Source organism: Chionomys nivalis, chromosome 10 (assembly GCF_950005125.1).
Source record: "Chionomys nivalis chromosome 10, mChiNiv1.1, whole genome shotgun sequence".
Taxonomy (NCBI): domain Eukaryota; kingdom Metazoa; phylum Chordata; class Mammalia; order Rodentia; family Cricetidae; genus Chionomys; species Chionomys nivalis.
The window spans coordinates 51,802,827-51,822,952 of record NC_080095.1 but is presented as its reverse complement, the minus strand read 5'-3'; the positions used below and the strand labels follow the sequence as shown (position 1 = coordinate 51,822,952).

Below are 20,126 nucleotides of genomic sequence, written 5' to 3'. Positions count from 1 at the left end.
TGGGCTGCTACCAGAGGGCGTGATCCAGATTCCAGGTGGGTCTTCCCACCTCAAATGATCTGATCCAGACAAGAATCCCTCACAGGTGGGCCCAGATGCTTGGATCATAGTTGACTCCAGATGCCGTCAAGTTAACAACCAGTATTAGCCATCACAGAGCGAGTCACCTCACCCCTACAGTGTTGATGTTCTGTGGAGGAGCCCAGGCCCTTTTCAGTATCGACACAGCTGATGGCTCTCTGACCCCCCAAATCCCATGTCTTCCTCAGACAGGGCCTATGAGGCAGCAGGGGTGCTGACCCTACCACACTCCACTGACTGAAGGTGCCATCAATCTCCGTTTTCTTCAGTGTGGTCCATCACATCCATTGCCCTGTCCTGCAAATATACCAAGCATATTCTCACCTCTGCCTGGATGCATGTGATCCAAATTCCTTCATGGCTTACCTTATGTGATTAGGTCTTTGCTCAAATCCCACCATCTCAGAAGCTGGCTTCTCTTTCCCCTTCTTGCCATTTTTCTTGTGCCTCTTAGGTCCTTGATGTATGAGTTAGTGACTGTGTAAATGGCTGGGTAATTCTAAGTTAGTGACTGTGTAAATGGCTGGGTAATTCTAAGTTAGTGACTGTGTAAATGGCTGGATAATTCTATGTTGGTGACTGTGTAAATGGCTGGGTAATTCTATGTTGGTGACTATGTAAATGACTGGGATAATTCTGGTTGCTTTCTGCACTGTGGCACTAGCTAGGGTCTCTCCTCTCCTTGGCTCGGTGCCTTAGTCCATTTCATGTTACTATCACAAAATATCCAGAGCCAAACAGAAACAATAGACATTTGTTGTCTATGGTTCTGTGTGCTGGGAAGTCCAAGCTCAAGGGTATCTGGTGAGATCTTCACATGTCACAAGATGGAAGAGGAAACGGGGACCAGACTCCCTCCATCGGACTGTGATTAGAGCCTTAGCTCCCATTCTGGAGGGAAGACACCCTCTTGAGCTCTTAAAGACCTTATCTTTTAATGACACTATGTTCCGACACCTGAACTTTGGAGAGTCCTCGTCCAAGCCACAGCTTAATCATAGAGGGACAGTGTCCCCAGTCCACAAAGCCTGTGTGCACATACCAACAGCTGCATGCGGCTGTGAGCGCTGCTGCAATCACCGCTGCATTGTGAATGCCCTGTAGCTCCCTTTTACCAACAGTTGCTGCTCTGAGTTTCATAATAGCTTTAATTTTTTTTTAAATAGAGTATTGAAACTTCTCTTTCTGGTGTCTTGAATTTTGGCATGGTTTGTACAAACAACTTTTCTCCTAATTTGATGTCTGCTTCGTCTTGAGAGCACCTTTATCAGTCTTCCTAGTGGTCGGTCTTTCCCTGGCACAGGGTTTCCTTTCTCTGTTCTCATCTCGCTGTAGGCCTTCTAGTTGTAATCAGGGGCAAAGGTGTGTAAACATAGGATTCAAATCGCTGCTTTGCTAAAATCTTAATTTGTGTAAGTTCCTGAACATGGATATAAACATGATTGAATGAAGGGTCTTATTAAAATGTAAGTATGACTTTATTCACGTAAACATATGCACAGGTAGCACACAAATTCTTCTCCAGTACCTTTATCCGTGTCCCCAAAGCTCCTCTTTGCTTCCTGCTGCTTACTCACCTGTGACTGAACCATTGTTATTCAGGTTTCTGACACCAGAGTTTTGTTTCCAATTTGCACATGAACTGATATAGAAGCGTATGATCATCAAAGGTGTACATTTTCTTTTGCTTCAGATTGTGCCTGTGAAAGCCATTAACACTGCACATAAAAACAGCTGTCTGACATTTTACTCCTGTGGGTAAACCCAACAGAAATGTTGAACTTTGTCCCACATGATAAACACTCAGAGAAGCGTTTATATTGGACCTCAATGAGAAACAGTCCATATATGCATCAACAGCACAATAAATTAAAATATAATTAGACACTCAAACTCTATAATAGTAAATATTTTTGAAAAAAGACACCATTTTCTTTTTCTTCTTCTTTTTTTCTCTATCTTTATCTTACCTTCTAATCTTAATCTATTCCCATCAGCATTCATTGACACTCATGCTAATGACTTAAAATGTTTATTTCCACATTTTTCTCTTTACATAATTGTAAGGCCCCTTGAGCCATGCTAGTGACCAGGACCCCCTTCCCCTGAAGACCTCTAACTGCCAGGTTCCACCCACAGAACACTCTAACTGCCCTAACTGCCCCCATCCTACAGAGTAAAACCGTCCAATCTCTGGACACGAAATCCCACCAATCTCCATCCTGGAAAGCTCCACCCCCTTCCTAAGGAGCTCTATCTATATAAGCCCTGTAAACCTGTTCTGTTTGATGCTGTTTCTCACCCGAGTAGAGACAGCCACCCTCCTGGATTTTTCCTTCCCAATAAATCTCTTGTGTGAGGTTTATTGTGTGGTGTGACATTGTGATATTCCTTGGCTCCCGGCTGCCAGGATGCCTTTTCATCAGAGCTGTATATGCACACATTTATGTACAGATGTACACTTCCAGGAGGGAGTTAGGGTGAATGAAATTATACAATGTTTCCCACATTTTGTCATATCATTGTATTAAAAACAAGATTCCTCCACTTTTTAGTATATGCATTACATAATGAAAATATTTAAGATTATGAACATTTAATTAATTTTTTATTAAAGCCATTTAGATATTAATTGGTTCATATCAACTGTGACAAAAGAGAAATCAGTGAACTCGTTTTAATGAGTATTTATTACCATGCCATATAAGCCTTAGTAATTCTTCTTAATATCTATTCTTGTTTGTTTGTTTTTGAGACAGGGTTTCTCTGTGTAACCGTTCTGGCTGTTCTGGAACTCACTTTGTAGACCAGGTTGGCCTTGAACTCACTGAGATCTGCTTACCTTTGCATCCCAAGTGCTGGGATTAAAGGCATGTGCCACCACTTTCCGGCTATTCTTATATAGAGAAATCACCTAGATCTTAGGTATCTAATTTCATTTTCCCAGTGCAAATGAATTCTCTATCTACTTTCCAGGAGTCCTTTTGTAGATTAGAGAAGTGGGTTTGGCTTGGGGAACCATAGCCTGATGAGAAATCAAAGCTACAGTCCATGTATGAGAAAAAAGCGGGACGATCCGACGATGACTCAGAGTCTTGAGGAAAGGTCAAAGACGGCTTCTTCAAGTACTTTGAAGGTTTATTGTTTAGAAGGAAGACTATATTTGGACCAAATAAAATAGAAAGAAGTGTGGAGAGGCAAAATTAAGTTCAGAATGGTAAAAATGTTTGTAAATGGATACTCTAGAGATGGAAGGAGGTCTCCATGGACACCTGGAAATGCATTAAGGCGATACTCCACTGTACCACCATGACTCTAAGGCTAATGTCAATCTCCCATTTGTTTACTAGATATATGACTATGACCATTGTTTCTTAATGGAAGATGATTGAAAGTGGAAACTTAAATCGAAGTGAAATTGTTAAAGAACTGGTAAGTCCAACTCCGGTTTCTTTTCAACAATATTTGCAAGGATGTTAAGTAGAACATTTGACACTCCTTCACGGGGCTCTGAGAACCGACAGGGAGGATACTCCTCTCCTGTGACTTTTGGAAGCACAGAAATTATGGATGTGCTCCAGCTCCTCTTTTGTGGGAGTACAAGAATGGTGTCAGTTTAACAGGAAGTTTATAGTTTCTGATGTCAAAAGATAATGTCTTAACTATTTAGAACAGATAATAATTGAAATTCTTTCTTTTGGAACAGTGTTTGTGCAATGGTTTATCTTATGAGATGGTTGGACAAGAAGGATCAGATACTTCCAAACTGGAGATGTTTTTCTCAGGGTATCCCCGAATAGTTGGATTATCATTGTTTCCTAACTTATCGAGTCTCACAATTGTTGCTCAGGATATAAGGGAGATTTCAGGATTGGAGACTTGCTTACAACTTAAAGAACTTTGGATTGCTGAGTGCTACATAGAGGTAAGTTTAAACAGACAAATGACGAAATGCATCTTAGGCTTTGGAAAAATAATTCATTAAAATATGTGCAACATGTATGGATCAAAACTGAAAAATGAGCAAAGATGAAAATGTGTGGAAGCAGGAATAAGGAATCAAAACATAAATATGCTATTTTTTGTTGAATATATCAAATCAGATCATTGCCAGAATTATTTATAAGTAAAATTGTTTCAATTAGGCACTAAATGGTTAAGAAAGCAACAATACAAGATGCAACATGAGCAATAGAAACATACACACCTTTTAACTCAGAAATTCCTCGCCTAGGGATTGTATCCTAGAGGAGCAGTTCAGCAGCAGGGAAGAGTTACGTGTGTGAGAGTCGGCTACAGCTTTTCCACAACAGGCGAAATTCTCAGTGTGAACATTCTGCACATAGGGTGATTTTAAAGAAAACTAGTATGAATTTCATAAAATACTTTGTAATTGTTAAATATACTTTGAAAAAATATGAAAATGCATTAAGATGCTCTTAAGCAAAATGAGAATGGCCCATAAAATCAGATATCTCTGATTTTATTTATATAAAGTTGATGTCATTGACTAACACTTAAAGTATAGAAAATTAAATATTTTGTATTTAGGCAGAGAAATTATATGTTTACTTCAAATTTTTAGTTAATTTTGGGGGGGTATTGATATCGCAATAAAATGGTATTTAAAAGAAAAAAGACTTAGAAACCTACTTTATTTGATGAGTTAATGACAAAATAAATAACACTCTTCAATCTCCTTTTCAACAGAAAATTGAAGGCCTTCAAGAATGTAAAAATTTGGAAAAATTATATTTATATTACAATAAAATTTCCAAAATACAAAATTTAGAGAAATTAATAAGATTGGAAGTTCTTTGGCTGAACCACAATATGATAAGAACTATTGAGGTGAGGTCATTTCGATACTTCGCATGTCAGGCCAGTTTACTGGCATTTAAACCACTGTCCTAGATAATTTAGTGTTAAGGGTCAAAATATGTATAAATAGCACAGTTGTTGTTGTCAAAAAGAACTGGGAGTGGCTGGAGAGAGATGGCTCAGTGGTTAAGAGCACTGGCTATTCTTCCAGAGGACCTGGGTTCCATTCCCAACACCCACATGGCAGCTCACAAGTGTCTGTAACTCCAGTTCCAGGGCACCTAACACCCTCTACTGCTCTCTGTGGACACCAGGCACACACAGTAGACATACATGCAGGCAAAACTCTCATGCACGATTTATTTTCATGAGGCAAAAAAGAAGAACTAGCGTGTAGGTTGCATTTTATAAGGAGCCATTGTCTATTGTCCACAACTGGCCTGGGAAGTAAGGTGACATTTGGAGGTGAAGGTTCTCAATCAGGATCCTTAGAGAGGCTGTGTGACTTGCCTGAAATCATAAAAATGTTGTGGGATATGGTGGTTCTCCACTCACTCCGCTTTTCTTACCCTCCCCTCCTTTCTGTTCCTTCTTGAAATTCTCTCCAGGTTCCATTAAAGTGAGACAGGGGTGACTGAATTGTACCCATTTTCCTCTGGGCCTGTGAAGCACACGTTATCTACTGTTAGAACACCCAAGGAAATAACCAGGGGGGTCAGAATTAGTAATTTTTAAAATTGCATGTTGTCTACACTTGCAGGGCTTAGAGACTCTGAAGAATTTAAATGACCTCAACCTCGCAGGAAACCTGATAAGCAGCATTGGTACGTACTGTTTCCTCTGGAATCCGGACGAGAGCGTTTTAAAAGTGTGTGCTTAGAGTTGTTCCTTTTAGGCTTTCTGTCATTGACAAGCTCTTTCTTTCTACATCTTAGATGGGGTTCTTTCCATTGAGGTGTGAAGATCTTTAAAACAGCGAGTGCTCCTTTGAGAGTCTCTCCTGAAGTGTTTTGATAAGACTTACACGCACGCAACTCTTCCCCGAACCACCCCCACTTCTCTATTTTGAAAACTATGGCTCAAATGCATAACTACCAGTCACTAATAACTATCGCTGATTATACAGTGGTATCATGAATCCTATTAATATGCTGGAAATAATGGTCATCCATAACCCACAAGTATGCCAGGATATATAATAAAGGTAGAACGAGAAACTTAATTGTTTTTGTGATGTTGAGGATTGAACTCAGGGCCTTGGGCATGTAGGGCAGACACTCTGCCACTGAGCTATATCTTCATCCCTAATGGTTTTTTAATCTTGTTTTTAAATTATAGGGCGATGTCTTGATCCCAATGACCAACTGGAAAAACTAAACCTTTCTGGAAACCAAATTACTTCTTTTAAGGTGTGTTCAACTAAATGACTGGTTTCTGGTTATCAACCTGAGTTACAAACTGTATAGACCAGAAAATACACCAAACAATTCTCCTTCAAGAGTAATTTCATTGAGTTATTAGCTTTGTGTTTTCTGATGCTCTAAGGCTTTGGGAGTCTCATATCAGATATCCTGCACATCAGATGTTTACATTACGATTCATAACAATAGCAAAATTACAGTTATGAAGTGCAATGAAATAATTTTATGGTTAGAGATCGCCACAACATGAGGAACTGTTTTAAAGGGTCTTGGCATTAGGAAGGTTGAGCACCACTGCTCTAGAGAGTTTGAGAAGCATCTGTCCAAGTAGTCATAATGACTGGATTCTTGTAGAACCAAAAAACAGCTGCTTAGCCAGATAGTAGGATGTGACTTTCTCTTGAGTTTCTCCTAGGCTTTCTACATCCATTTCGTTTGGGGTTCATCCTCTAATAACATCTGAAAAAGTGGACTGCCTCTTCTTAGCCCTGGGGTCTCTTTCTCGTTTATGTCTACATTCATTCATTCTTTTTTTGTTTGTTTGTTTGTTTGTTTTTCAAAACAGGGTTTCTCTGTAGCTTTGGTGCCTGTCCTGGAACTAGCTCTTGTAGACCAGGCTGGCTTCGAACTCCCAGAGATCCGCCTGCCTCTGCCTCCCGAGTGCTGGGATTAAAGGCGTGCGCCACCACCGTCCGGCTACATTCCTTCTATAAATAATCCCATTGTGCCTTATGACTGTAAATACAGCTAATCTAATTACTGCTAAATTGATCCCTCTGCTTACTCTGACCACTTCTCTGAACTGCAGACCTCACTTGACCAACTTCAAATTCATGTCTTCTCCCCAAACCTTCTTTTCCTGTAGACATCTCTGATTCTCTAAATGGTATTTTCACTCTTCCAGTTAATTAAGCAAAAATCTTTATAACCCTGTTTCACTCCTATTATTTTTTCATACCCTACCCTCAATCCATGAGCAAATCCTGTTAGTGACCATTTGGACTGTGACCAGAGTCTTACTGCCTGGACCACTGTCAACTGTGGTTGTCAGTCTGCAAATTCTTACAGCTCTCCATACTTTTATTTATTTTTGTGTGTGCATGCGTGCGTGCCATGACACATTCGTGGAGACAGAGAACAACTTTCAGGAGGATTCAGTTCCCTCATTTGACCCTGTGGGTCCTGGGGGTCAGACTCAGGCTGTCAGACTCGGCAGTAAGTGCCCTTACCTGCTGCACCACCTTGTCAACCCTTTTTCTTTTCTCTAATCTCAGTCTGTTTTCTGGACAGCAAAGCTTGCATGAGTCCTTTGAAATACGGTTTGCTAAATCTCTCTTGTCAAACTTTTCCCTTGCTTTCTCATCTTGTTCACAACACAGTTCTGACAATGTGAGATTGAAGGCACATATCAGAGAACGGGGAGTAAGGAATGATTTTGAATCCCCCAATGTAAATAGATACTCTTTAACTCAGAGAAAAACAAAAGGGTATTGCAAAGCAGCAGAATGAGTAAATTAAAAAGAAATTTGAGTAAAATTTTGCCTGATTAGTCAAAGTGCAAAGGCATTAATCAATAGGAAAGGGTAGCAACATTTTAACAGGCATTGGAGGAGGTTCTTCTGGGCCAAGGCAATGGACATTCTAAGAGGGGGAGATGAATATTCATAAGGCCGTGGAAATAAGAAATCATGGATCTGTTTCAGTAATGGCAGCATTGGCATTTGGCTCAAATGGGCGCACATGAGAGCACCAAGAGCCACGATTAAAGGGCTAGTTAGATCTCCAGTGGGGACTGTGTTTGACAGACAACACAAGCTGCTACTGCCTCCCAGCAAGGCGCTATTATCATATGATCACAGATCTCCCTAGGGAATCACAGAGTTCGTGTTTTTTGGCTTGGAGCAGCGGCTGGTATACAGAAACTGCGTAGCTGTGTAGCTCGCCATCTACAGGAAACACTGATCTTTTCTTCTGGAGTTTAGCTTCTTTTTTCACTGGCCATCTAAGTCACTTAACAGGCATATGTAGGTGTCCAATTAGAATGCGTTGCATGAGATTGTGGCTGATTTTGTGTGCTAAAAAACCTCCTTCCAGCGTGAGTATTCATAACTGATTGAACATTTTCACTGCTGTTTTAGGACCTTACTAACTTGACCAGGCTGCCTCTCTTAAAGGACTTATCTCTGAATGATCCTCAGTATAAAACTAACCCAGTGTGTCAGCTGTGCAATTACTCCGTCCACGTGTTGTATCACTTGCCTTCTCTTCAACGACTCGACACCTTCGATGTATCTGCAAAGCAAATCAAGGAACTAGCCGACGTAAGTGTGTTCACAGTCAGGTATCTGGGACGCAAGGACACCTGGCTAATGGCTTTTCTCTGCCTGGGTCCTCATACACGGTTGGTCGTACTGTGCAGTCAGTTCTGATGTCCTGTCTGCTCTTGCCCCAAGAGCAGAATTTTCTCCTGAAAGTACACAGATGGAATACAGCGGTCGTACTAAAAATGGAAAACACGTGTCTGTTGGAAATAGAATTTTTGATACATGATTATTAAAATTATTTTAGAACAAATTAAATATAGTATTTTTAACTTTTTCCCCGCATGGAAGAAATCTAAGTAAGTTAAATTTGAATTTCATACAAACAGTAGAAAAATGTCTTGGTGTAACTCAATAAGTACAACAATACCTCGTTGCTTATTTGAAATTTAACTTAGCATCTGCTATTTTATCTGGCAAAATAAACTACTTACTCCTCAACACATGATGCTGTTTTAAATTTAAAAATTTATTTGAAATCCTTGATGACTCAAGTATATTTGTTTTGGCTTTTCCACTTACTCCAAATGTTCAAAATAGCAAGAAACATCATTTCCCAATTGTCTTTTCTTTCTTTCTTTCTTTCTTTCTTTCTTTCTTTCTTTCTTTCCTTCCTTCCTTCCTTCCTTCCTTCCTTCCTTCCTTCCTTTCTTTATTAAGATGTGTGTGTATGTATGAAAGAGAGAGAGAGAGAAAGAGAGAGAGAGAGTGAGACAGAGAGAGAGAGAGTAGTGAGGTGTATGTGTGGGTGTACTCACCTGTATGTGCTCATACGGAGGCGAAAGGTGGATGTCAAGTGTTTTGCTTTATGGTTCTCCACCTTATTTTGCAAGAGGGAAGCTCTCACTGAACTGATCCTCTTAGGTAGATTGTCTGGTCAGTTCTTTTTGACTAATCTAATTCTCAGGCATCATTTAGTTTGTATAGTCCATAATGGGCTATTTAATCAATTTGTCATTGTTAGCTGATTAGTAACTGAATGGTATACTGGCATGAAATGTAAAGTTTGAGATAATTGCATTAAAGTGATAATTTAATAATCTACTCAGTCCGAAGATAGTTCAGCTAGAGCACCGTTTTTGCAGACCGTGGGGGGGGGGGCAGTAAATCTTTTTTTGTCAGGTTTTTTAAAAAGTGAATTTTACTCAAGTTTGCATTTGCTTTTAACCCCTTTTAATTTGCTTGCTTTTCCTGAATAAATAAACTAGGAATATTGGTTTAATATTTGCTCCAGTCCCATGTCCTATTAGCTAAGTACACTGTTTTATAAATTAAATTATGTCTGCAATTTCTTTCTTGGAAATTCTGGAAATAGATGTGAATATTCCACATATTCACATATTAAACACCAAGATGCTTGTTGAGATTTTATGTCTTATGTATTAAGTTAACTCCTGTGAGCATCATCGCATTTGCTGTCATCGTCAGCATTTCTAATGGAGCAAGCCAACTTCCGAATTTATCAAGAGCCTGTAATGCTCATACAGTACCACTGATAGCGATGTCTTGGGTTTCTATTGCTGTGGTCCAAAGCTCCCAAGGAGGAGTTTATTTCAGCCTACTTATCCATCATCCAGAGAAGTCAGGGCTGGAACTCAAGGCAGGAGCCTGGAGGCTGGAGTTGATAGAAGAGCACTGCTTACTGGCTTGCTCCTCATGGCTTGCTCTGCTACTTCCTTATGGACCCGGGACCACTGCGCACAGTGAGCTGGGCCCTCCCATGTTAATCATCGATCAATAAAACTTGTCATAGGTTAACCTGGCAGGGGATTTTCTCAGTTGAAGTTCCCTCTTCCAAAATGACTCTAACTTATGTCAAGTTGACATGAACCTAGCCAGCACAGCTACCTGTAATTTGTTTTATCATAGCCTACACTATTTACTCTCTTGCCTTCAGACCACAGCAATGAAGAAAATAATGTATTATAACATGCGAATAAAAACTGTTCAGAGACATCTGAATGAAGAGCTTGAGAAACTGAATGACAAAAAGTGCAAGTTGCAGAAGCTTCCAGAAGAACGAATAAAATTATTAAACTTTGCAAAAAAAAATGTAAGATTTAATCATGTAAAATTCTAGTGGCTACTATTAATAATAGGAAAATTATCAGACAAAATAGTAAATTCTGAAGCCCCCCCCATCTTCCACCCTCTGTGTGTGTGTGTGTGTGTGTGAGAGAGAGAGAGAGAGAGAGAGAGAGAGAGAGAGAGAGAGAGAGAATACTGAAGATCAAGTTTGCCATTTTTCACATTTTGGAATATTTACATGAACTCTACCAGCTGAGCACCCCTATCAAAATATCTAAAATATGTCCAAAGTTGAGTTCACTTCAAATTTCAGTTCAAGAGTATTCAGCTATATTAACTAAAATCCGCAAGCAAGAAAACGAACGTATGTTATATAAACTGCACAGATTTTTTAAATATGTAACTTATTTTAGCAGCCCGTTATAGCTATTTAAGCAAAGATATAGCCAACTGGTAGATTTCTTGTTATAAACTTTGTGTATTATAGTTTATCTTTAAATCCTACAAGAGTTTTATTTGCCTTTGACCCAAACTTTTCAGGGGTGATTCAAAGGCTAAGTAATCAAGATAAATAATATTCAAAGCAATATTTTAAATATCTCAATTAATACTAAAAAGCCTACTATCGACGACAAACTCCAAAATATTAAAATCTGATACAAAGTGTGGTTTTTTTGCTTGTCAGATACTAAAACAAAAGGCAAACTTTATCTCCCCTTTGTGTGTTTTCTGTGGTTTATATCTCTCCACACATAGTTGAAAAAACGTTGAAAAATAAGTATGTTTTGAAGTTTAAGGTTGTATTCACACCCAATCCATCACGGGCTCTAACTTCCCTTTGGCTTTAATGTGCTTGCTTTCAGTTAAGAGACTCCCAAGTCTCCTCTTTCAAACCATCGCATGTTCTGTAGATGAACTTGCCCCAAGGTCGAAGTCACCCTTTGACTTTTATAAAGCCTCATCCACCTATCACCCACATTTCCACTTTGACCATCTATGCTGACTAATACATCTAACCACAAAAAAAATAAAAAAAGTCTATCTGAATGGAGCTTTGCCTCAGTAATGTTTTATTTTTAACTTGCTCTCTGGTGCGTTGTTTTCAACAGTTAGAACGGGAATTAGCTGAACTCAAGGGGCCTGGTAACGCACAAAATGATGATGCACCAGAGGCTGAGACACCCAGGACCAGTGAGACTGTGGCACAAGATTTGGGTCGGCAGCAGAAGATCCTCACCAAACTGAGCGCCCTGGATGAAAGGGTCGCATTCTGGAAGAAGAAACTAAATGAGTACGTTTGCTGAACTGTCTGCTCCTTCAGGACGAAAACATGAAAGAATAACTATCTGGGGGCCGAGAGTTGAGCTCAGTTCCCTCGAGAAAGGGGAGACAACCAAACATGAGCTGTGTCGACACTCGGTGCCCAGGGCACCCACTCATTCAACACTGGGCTCTGGCTGAGGCCGTTTTCAGTTCAGCACAGTGAGCATCCTCCTCCCAGCTTGGTGCCATTGTCTGCTTCTGTCTGCAAACTGAAAGACAGCTCTGCTTAGTTCAGAAACTCAGCAAGCAGACCAGATCCAGCAAGGCACACCTATAGCCCTTGCTTGGTTCAACTGCTCTCTCGTTCACTGGGACACTGAGTAAATAAGTTGATTGGGCCCTGTAATGATATTAACAACAGGATTGCGACATTTGGAGGTAGGGGGCTTCTCCACGCCAAGTGACCCTGAGACTAGCCATTTAGACATAAGGTCTGTTAGTATTGACATGACTGAGGATATTGTGGTATTAGGATACAAAATGGCTTGCCTAGGATTTGCCAGTCCTGTTCTTAGTTCCTACTCTGAGTGAGAGTAACAAAATCTGAGGTGATTTTCACTGCCAGAAATAGAATATCTTGTTCTTTGTTTAACTGCTGACATTAACCTTACTCATTCATGAACATAAAAAGTAACTGATATTAAAATACATGTTGCATTACATAAATGAACTGGATACATGTTACAGCCCGTAAACAAAGTGAATACATGTGGCACTACATGAAGAACTGAGAACTGAATACATGTTATGGTACAGGAACAAACTGCTGTACATTAATGCGGTGAGTTTTCATATCATATGGATATCTGCATTGCATTTTGTCTCTGGCAGAATTGAAGCAATTTACCATATTGAAGTAAGACAAAAGAAGAAGAGCCATGGCTTATTGACCCCGTTTTTGCTAACCGAACTGGAGACTGTGGGGAATATCCACTTTGAAGAAGGCACCCAAGCTGATGACTGGTAAATCTGAACTTTAAGTATAGCTTTAAAAATAATTGGACCTAGGATCCTAGCCTGATGATCAACTTATAGAGTGTCTCATTTCAAAACAGTTTTTATCAAAATATTTGTTTGTTGAAAATTTGCTATTCCATGTTTCCCATCTGTACACTTGTTCAATTGCTTTATTTTAATGAGCCAAACTCTGGACACCTCAACAGTGTTACTCTGTGTGCATTTTTCTTAGTAAGACAGTAGAAAACAGTTTATGGGAAGTTTACAGAAATTTTAAGAAAAAAGTTATGGTCCGTTGTGGAACTATATCATCATGAATTTATAGAATTGCTGGGTGGATATAACCCTGGGTTCTGACTAGTTGCTGAAAACAACAAAAAGCTGCAGCAGAATTGGCAACAGGAGGTTACCACCATGGGAGGCTGTCTCATGACTGTCCTGCAGGCCTGTAGTCAAAGTGGAAGCCATGGCTGGGAGCTAAGAAGTCAGTGAGCATGTGGTCACTGTGTGTCGGGAGAAGGCAGACAAAGCCAGACCTCAGGTTGTGGGGGTCCCTGCAAGTATCATAGCCAGCAGGGAAACAATCCAGGTGAGGTAGGAATGACTTAGTCAGCCGGGCTAGAGTCTGATTTATTGTAACATATTTAAACACAGTACAGTTTGGAAAGAAAAAAAAGCTTCCTGATGTAATACAACCTCTGATGCACAAGGAGACATAATTCCATCAAAACCTAATTAAAAGTACATGTCATTTCTTCCAAGAAGAAGGGTTCCGGGAATAGAAAAGGGTCTCCATGATCTTGGTCATAAGGATAGCACCGAGGTCATTTTGGCCCTCAGTCATCTTCAGTCTTGGTTGTGGGAACTTGGGGGAGGCCCTGGCTATACAGATAGTGTAAGGATCATCTGGCCTGTCCTGGCCCTTCAGATAACACAGATCACCTAGACTGTTAATCACTTTCAATTCCCAGCCTTCTGGGTGGGAGAACTGGTTATACACCTTCTCTTTGAATAGAGACTCCTGCATGCTTAACATTCCTGGTTTCCCAATGATCTGTGGGTGCAAGGACCTTTGTGCTCCCAATACTGAGTGAAGATCCCACACAAAGTTGAAGAGGATCACCTGAGATAGAAGCAGAGCCCAGGCATACATCCCTCAGAACTGTGGCTTTCCTGACCCCGAGAAAAGCAAGTTGATATGTTGTCTCAACTAGAGGATAGATTAGAAATAACCCTTAAAGACAAAGCCTTAAAGAAGAATATTATTAGTTAGGAGTTTCACCTTTCTGAAGTCACTTTCTCAAACCTAGAAGCCTTCAACACAACCAAAGGTTGCCCTAGAACTGTATTGGAGACCTGGGTATTGGAGAACCAGCTGTCATGTGGAACTACAAGATGGGCACACGCACATCTCCCTAGAGTGCAGTGCTGTTCGACATCAGCAGCAAGGCAGAGTCTTATTTTTTTGGAGCACAATGCCGCGTTCTTGTTAACTTTTATAAACACGTGTGATTGTAACATGTGGCAGCCTGGAGACCAGGGGCTGCTTTCAGGAGAGGTCATTTACCCTTGAGAGTGGAAGTCTGGATCCTGGGGTGGAGAAGTGTAAGGAGCTCTCCCCAAGGAGAAAGGGGCCTTTTAAAGCACATTCTTCCACGTCAATGAATCTTTTATATCAGTGAATCTGTCCTGCACTTATCTTTATTTAATCACAATACGTGGTTCTTACGTACAAGGCCATAAAAGTTGGCCTGCCACTTCCCTTGTAGACAAGGCCCTGGCTGTTCAGATGCACAAACTCCAGGTGCTGGGTGGAGGTTGTAAGACGGAGTCTTTCATTCATATTCATTCAGTTTGCCAAGGAATGATAAACAATAGAATCTTTATTAGAGATAATAGTGTATTTCTGCTTCTGTTTAACCTCTTAACAAAACAGGACAGTTAGTTAAAAAAAATTAAGGAAAAAATCACAGCCAGGCATTGGTGGTACACGCCTTTAATCCCAGCACATAGAAGGCAAAAGCAGATGGATTTCTGTGAGCTCGAGGCCATCCTGGTCTTCAGAGTGAGCTCCAGGATAGCTAGGACTGTTACACAGAGAAGCCCTGACTCGAAAAATTAAAAAAGAAAAAAAAAGAAAGAAAAAGAAATCACTAAAATACCATTTCTGCTACTATGTCAGCCTGATAGAAAGTTGGATAGTTTTGGTGGCTTTTAATAAGTATCTACAAAGCATTAATTTGAATTTAATAAGAATAAATTTGACCCCCCTTAAGGAGGTAATCAAATGTATATTGGCAGAATTTCCAGGCCGGTTGGTTGCTTTAAGCATTCCACATGCCTGGTCACTCAAGTCTGCTCTCTTACGTATGATTTTTTAAAATAAATCACAACTAAAGAGCTTTAAATAGCCAGGTGCCTCATTTCTGGCTGTTTTATTTAAACATTGGCTCCTCTTTCACCAATATTTTTAAATTCGGGGATCTCTCCTTAACAGGAAGTGCCTGAGTAGCGCTAGATTTTCACATTGCCTAGAGCTGGGCGGCAGGGTTTCCACCACTGAACCGTCAGTGCTCCCACCGGATTAACTAGACTTGGCAAATTCGGTTTTTCACTACGAGAAGAGTGGCCGGTGGCCCTTGCCTGCGCTGATTAAGGTTCTAGCGGTGAGAAAGTCGGGTTCTCTAAGCTATGAGTTCCGATATTGGGCTCACAAACCAGCCGCGAGGAAGCTTCCCTCTGCGGCTTCAGCTCTCAGGCACATTCAAATGAATATGGGGCAAACGGATCCCCTATAAAATCCCATGATCCTATTTTTTAATCTCAATCTCCATGCTGTACAATTTTAAGACAAAATTGTAATTCTTTAAGAATGGCCAGATGAGGGCAGCAGAGAGCCGACCAGTCGCTGAGCAGATCCTTCCTTGTTCTCGAGTCCACCAAACTGCCAATCTTCCTCCTCTGGCTCTCAGGTGGCATTCCTTCCAGGAAGATCTTCCCTAAGACTTCAGGAAGATGCTCTCTCCACTCCTCACCAAAGGCTTCTCTTTTAAGCCTTTATCAGTTTAGAACTTATGGCTCTACGTATTTATTCTCTGCCTTAGGAGAGAAACCAGAGTCCTGCCTTTTCCCTTCGTGTCCTAACTTAATTAGAAAGTTCTTGTAATAGCCCCAGATACAATGATGCTTTCAACGAGGCCAACACCAGTGGTGATGGTATCCAGGATCTGATTCAGCACGCATTTGAGACATGGTGGCAGGCATGCTGAAGGAGGAGATGAGGGAGAGTGAGGAGGAGCGGAGACAGTCACTCCTGCAGTCTTAGCCATAGGGTGGGGCCAGATGCTTACTCAATGAGTCGTCTTTGAACGGCTTTTCACATACTCAAGTGGGCATTTTAGACAATAGCTGAATATTCAAATCTGGGTATTACAGCTAAGTTTGGGTAGACATGAATATTTGCATATATCTACATACATACATACATATGTACATACACACCAGATGAAATCACCTAAGGAGAGAGGAAACAAGAGGGCCATATACTGGTTCCTGGGGAAATACAATCTTCCCAGATCTGATGGGGGCTTGTAACTCGGTGGCAAAGGGCTTGCCTGCATGCGGAAGGCCCTAGGTTCAATCCTTGGCACCATTAAAATGTAAAATAAATGAAAATTTTTTAAAAAATAATCATTTCAGAGAGCCAGGAAAAAAATACTATGACAGCATAGTCAGTAGGAAGGCAGCCAGGAAGATGAGGTCACGCTGAAGCCAACCAAACAGGCTTACAAGGGAATGAGGATTTGATCAACATAGCCTTTAAGTGGAAAAACTAGACAATAGATAATAAAAAGAAACCTTTTACTGTGTTTCAAGCTTTACCATCTTTTACTGGGTAACTATACAATTGGAACAAAAAACATAGTTACTGTGATCTGATGACGTATGGCTAGCGCAACAATCACTAAATAGGAGCTGTGACTTTTTTCGCACCTGCTTTGTGTCCTTCAGCTTCTTCTGTTGTGTATGTGTGTGTGTGTGTTTTGTGTCCCCACATAGGTTTAATTCCTGCTATGAACTAATTCTCTCACGTTTCTGTACCTGGGACTTCAGAGCATATGGCATCACAGGCGTGAAGGTCAAGCGTGTCATTAAAGTTAACAACCGTATTCTGAGACTGAAGTTCGAAGAGAAATTCCAAAGGTTTTTGGATCATGAAGATATACATGATTTGGAGTAAGAATTCATTCTGTGCTGAGTGGCTGTAAAAGGCCCATCTTTGTTTTCTTTGGGGGAGGTGAGAGAATATGAATATCCTGGTTTAAAAGTTAACCATATGAAAGCCCACCCTGCCAGTAAATTTATTCTGGTCCTACATCTCCCATGACTGAGACAACTTTGTGTTTGTCCACACTGGACCTGTTTTTTGAGAGTAGAGCGGGGCACTGCAAACAGGAATCTCCCACCATGGGTTACGGTTAACTTGCTCATGGTTAAGCTTGCTTGAAATCAGCTCTCACCCTTTGTCTGTCTCCACTGTTCCTGAGGAGCTATCGGAAGATGCTGGAATGTCTCTTTTATGTCTTTGATCCCGAAATGGCAGTGAAGAAAAAGCACCTGCTCCAAATCCTTGAAAAGGGGTTCCAGGAGAGCGAGACAAATAAGGTAGTGTCCAGTCTCTGAATAATCTTGCGAGAGAGTGAGATCTGCCACCCGAACAACATGTCTCCCCATCCCTGCATCCTATCAACAACAAGCTTCTGCTCCTCTTTGGTAGAAGCTTGGTGACATGGTAGACAGAGTCTTAAAGACAGAAAAGACGGCACAGGAAGCCCGCTATCAATCTGTTTGCCTGACTTGATTTTGTTCTTCTTGGAGTCTTATTTTTACTGGTGACTTTGAAATCTCTTTATTTAATTGGCTCTAAAACTGTTAGGAATCTCTGACACTACTGTAAACGCTACATGCTGAAAGCATTCTGTTAGCTGGCTTTGGCTGTGTTTTCTGTCATCTCGGTTCCTTTTTTCATTTTTCTTCCACTGTTTCTTTCCTTTTTATTTTTCTGCCCTCCACCTTAACTGCTGCTGTTGCTTCATCGCAGGGCCCCAGGGCTCTGACACATCCAGCCCACTTCCCTGCACTATCCTGATGACTACCACAGAGCATTGCTTCCCAACCCGTCTCACCCCGTGACCCCCACAAATGAGAACACTGCTGTACTGAACCCCGATGTCATCCTCTCCAGATGTACCACTCTGCCTGCCTCTGCCTACCTCTTTTTTCACTATGTAGCCATGGATGACTTTGAACTCCTGATCCTCCCACCTCCACTTCCCAAGTGCTGGACTGAAAGGCATGCACCTGCACACCTTGTCTGTGCAGTGCTGGGGGCCAAATGTAGGGCTCTGTGTGTGCCAGGCAGGCTCTCTGCCAACTGAGCTGCATCCCCGTTTGCTGTGCCTGTTTCTTTCTATCCTGTAAATGAAAGCGATAGTGGTGTGTATTTTTGTAAAGTTGTTAATGGGACTTATACACTATGCAAAGCCTGAGATAAAATAAAGAACGTATATCACAAGCCCTGGGAGAGGTGAGGGTCAAAGACTGACTGTTTATTATGTACAGAATTTCAGGTCAAGTTAATGAAAGAGTTTTGGCCATGATGTGGCCGATGGTGTCACAGTATGTAAATACCCAATGCCACTGAATTCTGTGTTTAAGAAACAGTTAAAATGCATTTAAACCCACCAATCAGCCTCCAGACTAACCTCTCCTTCCTGGGATTCCCCTAGGCTTGCTTAAAAGGAGCCTGTGAGCTTCTCTTGGCATCACCATTTGTCAATTTTCTGAATGGTTGACCCCTTGCATGTCTGGAAAATAAACAAATGCTCTTGGTGATTACAAAAAGAAAAGAAAAGAAGCAGTTAAAGTAGTCAGTTTTATCTTGTGTGTATTTTACCATAAAAAAAGAAAAGAATGAATGGAAATGTTTTCTGGAATTGGGGAGACAGTTGGATTGGTAAAGTCTTTGTTATGCAAGGTCCTGAATTCCATTTCCTGCACCCAAGTAAACCCTGGGAATGGTGGCAAATGCCTGTAAACCCAGAGCTGGGGAGACAGGAGAGTTCCAGGAGTTTGCTGGATCTAGCCAAGCTGGCAAGTGAAAATAGATCCTACCTTGTCCTTCACATACAGAACACACACGCACGCACGCACGAGCTGGGGAGGACTCTGGGGAGTGGATTAGAGGGAGCAGGAGCAGATGGCAGGACACTGACTTAGAGAGCTGCTGTGACAACCCAGGCCACAGCTGTCGGTGACTCTGGCAGGATAGTGAGTGTCCTCGTGGTACTTTCTTGAAAGGAAACAAGAAGTGAGGGGTTTAGGGTCTTAGAAGGCAGCGTGAATGCTCACAGTCACTCTGGAGAACTCTGGGCTGTTATGGGCACAGAAGGTGGGTGAGACGAAGCTCACACCCTCCGTGAGCTCACTGCCCTCCAGACACTGTGCTGAAGGGTTCATCCCCTGCCTCTCCTTTAATTCTCCCAACAGCTGTCTGTGCTGCTCTGCTAACCGGGGCAGCCCCACCCTCCTGTGAACACTGAGCACTGGAGCGGCCCCTCTAAACCCATGTGCTGGAAGCGTAAACTCCAGCTTTCCTAACGGCTGTCGTTTCTTGGGTTGTTTACATGTCAAAATGACAGTATTTTGGATATATTCAATCAAACAGTGTAACTGAGGTTTACATGAAATTTCCTTAGTACACAGAAAGTTTCTGATATTTTGCCATTATTATCTGGACAACGAGACACATCAGTTCCTCTCTCTGCCTCCTTTTTCAAGCTCTCCTTTGGCTTCCATGATTGTGCTGGCTAGTTTCATGCCAGCTCAACACAAGCTAAAGTCAGCTGAGAGGAGGGAACCTCAGTTAAGAAAATACTGCCAGAAAATGAGACTGTAGGCAAGCCTGTAGGACATTTTCTTCATTAGTGATTGATGGGGGAGGGTCCAGCCCATTGTGAGTGGTGCCATCCCTGGGCTGGTGGTCCTGTGTTCTATAAGAAAGCAGGCTAAGCAGGCCGTGGGCAAACCAGTAAGCAGCACCCTCCGTGGCCTCTGCATCAGCTCCTGCCTCCGAGTTCCTCTCCCTGATTGAGTTCCTGTCCTGACTTCCTTC

General features: G+C 41.4%; 1 protein-coding gene across 1 annotated transcript in view; it reads left to right on the top strand.

Moving 5' to 3' along the window:
* The window catches only part of Lrrc9 (leucine rich repeat containing 9), a 56,188-nt gene that overhangs the window by 3,949 nt on the left and 32,113 nt on the right, over positions 1-20,126 (top strand). Inside the window, exons 2-12 of the mRNA XM_057782698.1 lie at positions 3,432-3,513; positions 3,788-4,006; positions 4,792-4,932; positions 5,663-5,726; positions 6,241-6,311; positions 8,462-8,644; positions 10,542-10,697; positions 11,782-11,963; positions 12,827-12,958; positions 17,012-17,188; positions 17,503-17,617. Coding sequence (XP_057638681.1) covers positions 3,466-3,513; positions 3,788-4,006; positions 4,792-4,932; positions 5,663-5,726; positions 6,241-6,311; positions 8,462-8,644; positions 10,542-10,697; positions 11,782-11,963; positions 12,827-12,958; positions 17,012-17,188; positions 17,503-17,617 — 1,488 coding nt within the window. The 5' untranslated portion in view covers positions 3,432-3,465. The remainder of the gene's footprint in view (positions 1-3,431; positions 3,514-3,787; positions 4,007-4,791; positions 4,933-5,662; positions 5,727-6,240; positions 6,312-8,461; positions 8,645-10,541; positions 10,698-11,781; positions 11,964-12,826; positions 12,959-17,011; positions 17,189-17,502; positions 17,618-20,126) is intronic.